This window comes from Cyrtonyx montezumae, unplaced genomic scaffold (genome assembly GCF_038088225.1).
Source record: "Cyrtonyx montezumae isolate F1298 unplaced genomic scaffold, pur_monq_1.0 scaffold_13, whole genome shotgun sequence".
Lineage (NCBI taxonomy): Eukaryota > Metazoa > Chordata > Aves > Galliformes > Odontophoridae > Cyrtonyx > Cyrtonyx montezumae.
The window spans coordinates 2,070,331-2,081,272 of NW_027071859.1; the positions used below are offsets into that span (position 1 = coordinate 2,070,331).

General features: G+C 41.7%; 1 protein-coding gene across 1 annotated transcript; it reads left to right on the plus strand.

Annotated features, from left to right (window-relative positions):
* The first annotated feature begins 452 nt into the window (after positions 1 to 452).
* CENPQ (centromere protein Q) lies at positions 453 to 6,173 on the plus strand. Its single transcript, XM_065730444.1, has 8 exons — positions 453 to 677; positions 2,264 to 2,321; positions 2,682 to 2,796; positions 3,705 to 3,773; positions 4,108 to 4,237; positions 4,958 to 5,077; positions 5,322 to 5,399; positions 5,814 to 6,173. The coding sequence occupies exons 1-8, from the start codon at positions 453 to 455 to the stop codon at positions 5,940 to 5,942; spliced, it is 924 nt and encodes a 307-aa protein (XP_065586516.1). The 3' UTR covers positions 5,943 to 6,173.
* The last annotated feature ends 4,769 nt before the right edge of the window (positions 6,174 to 10,942 follow it).

The window sequence follows — 10,942 nt, forward strand, 5'->3', positions numbered from 1 at the left end:
TGGCCGCTAGTGCGCGTGCGCGGTGCGGTTTGCTAACGGCTCGGCGGGCTGACGCGTGCTGGTGGTGGTGGTGGGAGCGCTGAACAGGCGGAGGGGTGGTGAGTACTCAGGCAGGGTGGAGGTGCTGGAGGGGTCGGTGGACGTTTTGGTTATCCGACAAGGGCTCGGGGGAAGGGGGCTTGTAGTTAAAGACTACAGCTCCCAGCGTGCTTTTCGCTCGGCGCTCGTCCGCCGCTGCTGCCGCCTGCCGCGGTGCATGCTGGGAGTTGTGGTCCGCGGAGGTAACGCTGGCCTCCCCATCCCGCTCCCGTATGGAGGCGGCTGGAGGAGGGGAAGCTGAAGGGGAAACCTCGTTACTGTGAGGGCGACAGAGCACTGGAACACTGTGTACCCGCTGGTTGTTGCAGACTGTGCTTCTGCTCGTGCATCATGGATGTTGTCTGTGCTTGCTGATGCGTGGTTTGGGCTGTATGGCATTGGGTTGCTTTGTGTTGTTTCCTCCTGTTCTGTGTGGCTCGCAGACTATGAAACGCCGCCGGGCATCTTCTAGTAAAAGAGGAGAGACCACTGATGGGGGAACAGCGAAAAAACCCTCCAAGCCACGCAGCCAGCAACGACCTGCCAGCCTAAAAAAGAGAACGGGGGACGAAGGAGGTAAACGAGGTCAAAAAAGAAAGGTAAACTGTTGTTTTGGGTAAAGCAAATTAGAAAAGTAACCACAGAAGGAAAGAGGGATTTCTGCCTGCTCTCCTGGTGTAACCTAGTGAACGCTTCATTAGAGTTCATCCTAGTGAGGAAATGCCCATACAGACATTGACCAAGGGCATGGGGTCCAACAAGTTTTCTTACCTGGGCTGTGCAGAGTGAAGAGGAATTGGCTTTGGCCACATATAAAACCCATAGGTAGCTCAGAAAGTAATGCATCCTTTTTTTCTTGGTGGAAATTAGAACAGTACCACCATTTGAAAGAGCAAATTCTCAGCTACAGAATGCTGTTCTTCATCATAACCAGCACTGTTAGCTACGTGTTCTCACCAGCCATGGACAAGAGCCTGCATGCTATGTTCTTGAAAATCTGTGCCAGTGAAGGTAACCACTACCACTGTCCACTGCTGATACACACCACTAACCCCTCACTATGCACACATCCACTGGTTGATCTCCTTAAATGTTCAGCAAGTTCTTATGAGTGTGCGTGGGTGCCGTGTTTTCTGCATGGAGGAATTCATTAGCACAGCTTTGCTTAATCTGCACTTTTGTGTCAGATGCCATTCTGTCAGACTGTGTGTAATTGTCTGTATGTAATGGGAAATTGGTTGGAAGGTTCAGCCTCCACTGACATCCCTCCAAAATCTGCCTCTGACATCGTGAGCCTACAAAATAAAGCAGAAGGCACTGCTTTGGAGCAGCCCTTCTATGTAATATAATTAATGTATATAAACAGCTATTATTTATGTGGGTTTTTTTTTTTTTTATTTGAAGGAAAATAAAAAAGAGCAGCAAAGCTAAAACCAGTGGGATACATGACCTTGTTTTTGTGAGGCTCATGCATCAGGCAGGTTCAGTGTCAGCAGTTACTGTTCTCAATGAGCTCTCAAGGTGTTTGTCAGAGATTTTTGATGAAATTTTACTCTTCCTGTGCTTCATCCTTGAAAACAGGTGTTCACAAATGTACACGGTGCCAAAAAGTGATGACATGAATAAGGCATGACTGTGGATCGAGGGATACCTCTCTCCCTGAAAAGATAGGGCTTATAAATGTCTGATGAAGAGACGTGGTCCATTTTTCAAGTTGAATATCTGATTGCAACCCATTTGAAAATCTGCAGATAGTTTATCTATGTTAACTACAATGTAGTTGCACATTTACCTAAAAATTGATGACTTTTTTCATCAATCTTGAAACCTGTTCTCAAATTCCTGTCTCAGAATGGAAAGCACAGCTGCATATCTTTCTCTGTTCATAGGACTGTGTTTAGCCAATGCATGAAAATGTATGAAATTATTTGCCATCACTTGAGTTAGCACAGCCCTTGCTAGCCATAAATATGATGTATTGCATGAGCCACCCTTAAAACAGGAGGTACTAAAAAGAATGAGTTGCTTTTTTTTTATCGTGTTTCAGATGAATTACAGTGTTATGATTCAAAGCTTTTTTTTGTATTTGAGCATTGAAGTGCTTTCACATTTTGCAGCAGGTAAGTGATAGCACAGTAAAGGATATTTCAAGATTACAGCATTTGTGGTAAATTTTTCTTTTCAGCATGTCACTCAGACAGTCAAAAGGAAAGATGAGGAACACGAGGATTCTTTCTCTGCAGGTCAGATTGTGTTCTTGCCTTATTTTTGTCTCATGCAAATATAGTGCTGGTAGTAACTGCTGTATTGAAGTCATAGAAGTTTAAGATATATCATTGAAATAAATTGGAGGGTTTTTTTTTCTGAATAATAACAATGAATGTTTGCACTACAGCCTTCCTACACTAAGGTACCTTTATTTTGTGCCTGTTAAAGAACTTGTGACTTGCATGAAATGTGGATGAATTTGATGTAATATTTTTGGGAGATGGAAAAATATGAACTGTTACATCTTTGACTACTACGTGAGTGAGCTGAGTCGTGAAGCCATTTATCAAGATTTGGCAAACTATCTCTTTTCCTTTCTTCCTTTGTATTATCAGGAGAAAAAGGTTATTCAAAAGAGGTGAAGCTATCCAGTGCTAAGATAGAATCATGGCAACCACTGTCAGAGAGCAGCAGGAAGTTTCTGGAAAGCACAATAGACTCAGGAATACTGTAAGTGCTGAATATCCTGGTGATTCTTTTCTGCTTCACAAGGGATAGACTAAAAATCACACTACTTAGCTCAGGAATGCTTTGGAGCTCTTTTGGATGATATATTTTATCTGGTATAGAATCATTTAGTTTTGAGAAGACCATTAAGGTCAAGGTCAACCATCACTTAGTACTACCAAGTCTACCATGAAACCATGTCCCTACGTAAGCTCCCCATCCATGTGTCTCTTAAATACCTCCAGGGCTGGGTGTTTCTCTACCTCCCTGGGCAGCCTGTTCCAATGCCTAGCAACTCTCTCCATGAAAAAATTCTCCCTAGTACCCAACCTAAATCTCCCCTAATGCAACTCGAGTCTGTTACCTTATTCTCTGTCACTTTTCACCTGAGAAAAGAGGCCAGCATCCATCTCTTTCCAACCTCCTTCTGGGCAATTGATGAGAGCAATGAGATCTCCTGTCAGCATCCTTTTCTCCAGACTGAACAGCTCCAGTTTCCTCAGCCTCTCTTCATGTCTATATGTCCTAGTTCTTTCACCTGCTTCATTGCCATTCTCTGCACATTCTCAATCAGTGCATCTCAGTATTTTCCTTGTAGAGAGGAGTCCAAAACTGGACAGAGTACTTGAGATTTAGTCTCACTGTGCCAAATAGAGGGGCAATCACTTTCCTAGTACTGCTGGCCACTGTTTCTGGTGAAAACTGGAGCACCATTGGCCTTCCTGGGCACCTGGGCTCACTGCTCATGTTCATGTGGCTGTTGACCAAAACCCCTATGTCCTTTTCTACCAGAAAATGTTTGATGTAACGCTTTTTCTCTGAGGCTGGGAATTTTCATCTAGAAAAGTTCTGACTGTTTTTACTTGTCTTGATGTGTTCTTCATGTTTTCAGGCCTTTCTTTCCTTTCCAGATCTATTTTGTGCCAGCAAAGTAAGGGAAAAGCAGATGTTCAGGAGCACCTCAATTTGTTGAAGGAAAGGTAAGAATTATAATTTGGGGTCTGATCATCTAGTTTTCTGTACGTGTCATAAGAAGCAGTCAGGATGATTCCATGACTTTCCCTGTCCACGAGGTCAGAATGACAGGCCTCCTCTTTCCTGCCCTTGTAGGTAGGCATCACGTTTGCTACAGTTAATTAATTTTAGAATTCCACTTTGGAAAATAATTTAAGGCAGCTTTTCTTCTCATCCTGATCCTTTTACTTCACTGGCAGCTTTGAGGCTTTTTTCTCTCCAGTGAAGTCATTAGTTCATTTCCTTTTAGTTTTGCAAGAAACTCCAAACGAGTCATTCTTCCTTCTTTTTGTATTGAAGGATGCTGAGAGTCTTCAAGATGTTAAAGGTACCCTCAGGGAAGCTGTATAACCTGAACAATGTCCTGAGCCTTCGAGTGGCACAGCAACAAACGCTTGAGATGAATGAAACAGCTTTGGTACAGTTGCAGGTATGAAATGCACAGAAGGGAAATAAATGTGTTTTAAGCTCCTGCTATTCCTTTGTATGCTGTAACATTATAATAGAAGGGCTGCTGGCAGTGCCTGTGCTGCTGTGGAGGTGCAGTTTAATGTTCATCATTGTTGCTCACTGGGAACTGTTGAACTGTGGCCTGAACCACTGATGGATCAGCTGAGGTGAGCACTGAGTCAGCCATGGGAGCACAGGTGAAGGCAATGCACTGTGTGACCAGAAGGGGTGGAGTCTGGCTCCACCTCTCCTAGACCTCATTTAAGGGCTAACCACCACTGGAGAAGGATCTCTTTCTGGAGATTGCTTCTTTGGAGTGTCCTGCTGTGAGCCTGGGATGTGGGTGAGCATTTTCCATTATTTTGAATGTCTCTTTCCATCATGATAATCTTTCTACCTATACCATCCATAAAATATCTTGTCTACAATACTATTTGGCAGTATTCATTCTGTTAACCATACATCCACCTTTGGGTGCAGAACAGAGTATCTTTTAGTTTATTTTTTTTCAGTGTCTTGACTGATGCTTTGGAGAAGAGACAGCAAACCCTCAATGATTAGTTCAATTGCTGTTTGTTTTTTTAATCCTGTTCTTCAGGACAGTTTGTATAGGGATTTTTATATGTTTTCTTGCATACAGAAATCTTGCCATCTGTAAAGTAGATGTTCTACTTTTTTTTCTGTTTGTATTTCATCTTAGGAAAAAATAAATGAAGCTGAGAAATCAGCAGAACATACAAAAGACACTATACAGACACTGCAGCGTGGCATTCAGGAGCTCAAGGATCAGTTGGAGGAAGAGGAAAAAAAGGCTAAGAAGGTATTGACAATAGGTCTTGCTGCATTACAGGAGAAGCTGTTCTGAGAGCTAGCAGAACCAAGCTGAGAACATTGCATAAGGAAGGCCTCATCTGCCTTTAGGAATGTACCTTTTCAATTTTTCATCTCCAGTTGCAAAACCAAAGAACCTCACTTTTTTAGAAGTTGGGTAATGACAGTTTATTTTCCTACTTGTTTCTGGTATTTGTTTACTCTTGCTTGTTTTATTTATTTTTCCCTTCTAGTTGTTCCCCGAAGGGGACACTAAAGAACTCCACCTTCCAGAACTCCCCATGTGCAGTTTACAGGCACCTTCTTTGCAGGTGAGCATGGAGTGTATTTTCAGAGGCAGTTTGATTAAGAGTAGGAAGGCAACAGAGACTTCTTCTATCACCTAACTGGTGCTGGAAAGGCCACTCTAGCTGAAAGATTTTTACTTCTTCTTTCTTATTATTTAGAACATATTGTGTTTTAAAAACAGAGCAAAACCCTAGAAAGCATGCCATTTAAAGAATACTCATCTTGTCCTTGGATCCCTGTGTCCTAGGGTGCATGTAATCATTTCTGAAGCACATATATGGACGTAAGGAAGCCTGTCTCATTCTGTGCCTTTGTATCTTTCTTTTATTTTTAGCTTTATCTATATACAGCTTGGTGGCATGGAAGTGTGATGGAGTGAAATTCCTTTTGGACTCAATGGAATCAGGTTTTTATGGCCTATTATTCTTTCTTTTCAGGAAGAAATTTTGATGGTAAATAACCAGAAGGGTCTTTTAGAAGATGTGAACACTATTCAGCAATCAGCTGAAATGAAGAATATGTTGACCCTCATTGAAAAGGTCTATGAGAAGGTGGACTCAGTTTGAGAAACTGAAGCATTCAGAGTCTTCTCTGAAACAAGAGGAGTTATGTCAGCGTGCTCTGTGATACGGTGGGATGCTGGTCATGGAAATGGCATTTTGTTCCTAATGGCTTTACTGTTGTGCTGCTGAGCATAATACAAGCTGTCAATTTGTATCTGCATTCCAGGTCTCTAATGATTTAAGGCTTGAACAAGGATTTTTTTTTTAAAGGTAAATAGGTACCTATAATGGAACCATATAATGGTTAGAAGCCATTATGAAATTATATTATAGAAACCATATATTGGTTAGAAGAAGCCATAATAGGTACCTATTATGGCTTCTTCTAATGCTCAAACCTGTTGCATTATGAGAAGGAGGAGAGTAATCTGGTGACTGTGTTACCCTTAGGTAACTTTAAACAGAAAAATGACCTACTGTATTTGGACTTTTTGTATTTTATCTGTAAATTGCTGAAAGCAGTACTTAAACTAACACTTATTTTGGGATTAAGTCCTCTTTAAACATGAAATGTAGTACAAATATGTTTATCTCATACTGAGTTGGTAGTCTCCTTATCAACTTTTAAAAATAACCTAAAGAAGCCTCCAAATTGGGAGATTAAAATTCCTGTCTAATGGATAGAAATAATTCATTTATATTTAGATTTTAATATTCACTGCTTCTCAAAAAACACTAATATGTCATTTATCCTCATGGATGGAGAAAGCATGTAAGAAAATCATAGAGCAAATTTCTAAATTGCAATTTATTTTCCACCTTTAGAGAAAGAAAATGAAAGTGCATGTGAAAATGGATGTTTGACTTCATCTGCTGTATCTTTTTCTGGTGTAGAATTTCTGCCTTGAATGGTTGAGGCTTAAATAGTGCTTTCTCCAGCTGAAACATAGTGCTCTTTACACTGGCATACCACACAGATGCTTGTTCTGTTGCTTACAAGCTACTAATACAGCAGGGAATACAACAATGATAGGAAACATGAGGTAATCATATATAATCATATATATTCTTCTCCTACATTTAGGGGAAGAAAATCCAGATTATACTGATAAATTTTTCTAAATACTTATTCAAGCTTTGGATCACTTTTCTAGGGGAGTACTTACTGAAATAATTGTACATAGTTTATAAGATACTGCAAATTTTAATGAGGGGATTCTCTCCTCATTTCTCTGATGCAGGAGAGGGGTCTTAAAATAATTATACAACTCATAAAACCTTTGCAAATCTATCTCTATCCTTTCTGTCCTTTTTGCTGCTTTGGTTGGAGAATAGCCTAACTCTCTTCTGTGGCACTTGGAAGTAACTGAAATTTCAGTCTCACAAACATTGGCTTCAGGTGGGTGAGCTACAGGCCTCAGATTCGTTGAGATACTTCAGGAATAGCAGTTCACATTCCATGTCAGCTCTGCCTTATGCCCAAATAATGTGCTTTTTCAGAGCTCTTTCAGCATGCTCTGGCTAATAACATTTTAATGTTGCTTCTATAGACTCTACTTTGTGATATAAGTTCCCAAGTCTTGGTCAAAATGGCAATATAGGTTAATACTGTCAAGTTCAACTGAGTGCTGAGCAAAAATTCAAGGCAAATGGAGGAGTCACTTCAACTGTTGCTTGGGGCTATATACCTTGATTGTTATTCTTTCTAACTTAAAATTTATTATTACAATTTGGATGTGCAAGCTACAAGATGTAACAGGTAAGTGTTCAGGTAGTCTGTCAGTACAGTGTTTATTTCTTATCTCAATATATTTCCAGATACAGAGCAGATAAGAGCTGTCCTTGCATTAAATATAGCCATAAATTCAAATACATGTCAGTGTTGACTTTAGGTATAGTTGTGTGTGCGTTGACACAGTGCTATGGTGGGGCAATTTTCCCCTTCAACAGGGTGAGGAGATACTAGTGGGAGCTTTAAGAAAGGCAAATATTATCAGAGAATGAGATTCTATTTTTTTCTTAATTTCTACTTTTGCTGAATGAATACATGGAACAGTGGGAGAGCTTTGTTCTGATGGATACTGGAAGACATTTTTGTAGGTGAACACCAAGGTCTTGAGTTGGGCAGTCTGAATTTCAGCAGATTGCTTTGTTAACATACCTCCTAACTGACCTGGGGGGCTTCTTGCCTCTGTGTGTTGGTCATTGCTGTGGTTTATTCATCCCTCAATCTGCTGGGGACAGCTGTGGGAGCCTATTAGTGGTGGTTACTGGGATATACCAATCATCCCATTTGCCATATACTAGCAGAAACCTGCTCATACTTTTATTAGGGAGAAATGATGGTTGGACTAGATGATCTGATGGTTGGACTAGATGATCTTACAGGTCCTTTCCAACCTTATGAACTTATGAACTTATGAAATTCTATGTGTAATATCAATTCCATAAACTTCTTGTTTTGCTTTGTCAACAGAAGAGTCAGGAAAGGCAAAACACACAGGGATATCTCCCTCTTGGTGAGGGAAAGATCACCTATGCACTTCAATGTGATGGCTCAGCAAACAGTGATGTTCTCTGCAACAGCACAAGGCCAAAGCCTGGGTGGCAGCCCTGAGCTGCAAGTACTGCTTAGCCCCCACTCTCCCTGCTGCAGGAGAGCAAAGTGTGAAGCGGCCTTGACCTGGGGTTACTTTTGCTCTTGATCAATTTTCCCTTCCTTTTACCATATCCAGGAGGTGGGAGCCCTCTGCCAGCTGGACAGTGTTGATGCAGTATTTGATAGCCAGTGAGAAAGCGTATTACAAAAGCAAAAGATACTTACTAGGGTTGCGTGTATTTACCAAAGTTATATATTTACAGAAAATTCAGGAATGATTTTCAGGGAGGTCTGGACTCAGGTCAACTTGGATTAAGATTTTTCCTGAGCAGTAATGCTGTACATAGTGTAAAGAACTGTTATTTCTTCTCAGTCTGTGGTAGACATGTAGGATACATCTATGTTAATGAAACAATCATACAGGGCTGTAGTGTTGCAAGCCCTCCATCATTGCAGAAGATCAGTAACTACTTTACAGGTGCAAGTGTTGCGTGGTGTAGGAAGAATTGGTGTGTCTCACCCTGAGAAGAAACAGTCAGGCAACTGAGAGCAGTGTACCTACAGTGTCTAACAGATTTGGACCAAAAAAAAAAATTGATGGGAAAATGAATTTGATGGATGGACCACTAACTGGATAAGGAGTTGGCTGGATGAGCACACTCACAGTTGCTGCCCATGGCTCCGTGTCTAAGTGGAGACTGGTGACGAGTGGTGTTCCTCAGGGGTTAGTGTTAGGACCAGTGTTATTTAACATCTTTGTAGGCAACATGGACAGTGGGATCGAGTGCACCCTCAGCAAGTTTGTAGGTGACACTAACTTTAGTGGTGCAGTTAATGCTCTAGAGGGAAGGGGTATCATCCAGGAGGATGTGGACAGGCTTGGGAGTTGGGACTATGCCAGCCTCATGAAGTTCAACAAGATTAAGTGCAAGGTTTTGCATCTGGGTGGGGGCATTCTCAAGCACAGATACAGACTGGGCCAAGAATGGCTTGAGAGCATCCTGGAGGAGAAGGATTTGGGGGTGTTGCTTGATTGAAAGATTAACATGAGCTGGCAATGTGTGCTTGCAGCCCAGAAGGCCAACCTTCTCCTGGGTCACATCAAGATAAACATGACCAGCAGGCAGAGGGAGGTAGTTCTGCTCTTATGAGACCCCACCTGGGGTACTGTGTCCAGTTCTGGGGTTCCCAACACAAGCACATGGAGTTGTTGAATTGGTCCAGAGGCGGGCCACAAAGATGATTAAAGGGCTGGAGCACCTCCTCTACTGAGACAGGCTGAGAGAGCTGAGGTTCTTCAGCTTGGAGAAAAGAAGGCTCCAAGGGGACCTCCAAGACCTGAAGGGGGCCTATGGAAAAGCTGTGAAGGGACTTTTTTATAAGGGCATGTAGTGAAAGGTCAAGGGGAAATAGTTTAAGCTGAAAAGAGGGTAGATTTAGAGTAGGTATCAGGAGGAAGTTCTTTACTATGAGTGTGGTAAGAAAATATATCAGGTTGCCCAATGAGGTTGTGAATGCTTCATCCCTGGAAGCACACAAGGCCAGGCTGGATGGGGCTGTGAGAAACATGATCTAGAGGCAGATGTCCCTGCCTACAGCAGAGGGTTGGAACCAGAAGGTCTTATAGATTCATTCATATGAAACTATGAGAAGATCTTAAAGATCCCATCCAACCCAGAACATTCTATGATTGTTTAATCTGGAGGAGACTTAGGGAAGACCTTATAGCATTTCCCAGTTCCCTGAAAAGAGGTTGTGGCAAGATGGGGATTGGCCTCTGCTCCCACATAACTAGTGATAGAGTGAGAGGGAATGGCCTCAGGTTGCACCAGTGGAAGTTCAGGTTGGATGTTAGAAAAAAATCTTTTCCAAAGGAGTGGTCAAGACTAGAATGGGCTGCCTTGGGGAGGTGGTGGACTCTCCTCCTCTGGAAGTGTTCAAGAGAGATTTGATGGGGAAATGGTGGTGGTAGGTGGATGGTTGGACTGGATTGTTCTTGGAGGTCTTTTCCAGCCTTGTCGATTCCATGATTTCTTGTTACACTGGATTTCTTATGTTACAGAGATGTTTTTTATATAAAGGCAAATATGTGGCAGAAAAGCAAATATCTTTGAGGAAACTGGATAGCATCTTTCATTTTCTAGAGCTGTTCTCACTCATCTATAGTCATTTCCTTCTACAAGCTCTCCTTTCTGTGGAACCTGCCCGGTATTTTCATACACGTCAGTTAACATTTACAATTAAGAGGCAGAAGGAGAAATTAAGTTTCTCTATTACGTAGCCTAGATTAGGCAATCAATTAGGTTGATCCATGATCAATCACTTCACAATTCTGGTCAACAAGAAGTGCCCTTTCACAGTAAATAAAAAGAGCAGCACTTTGGTTTAGATGTACTGAAAGCCTTCATCACGATGCAGTGTTGCAAATATTTTTTTCCAGAAGTCATGAAAACATCATATAACA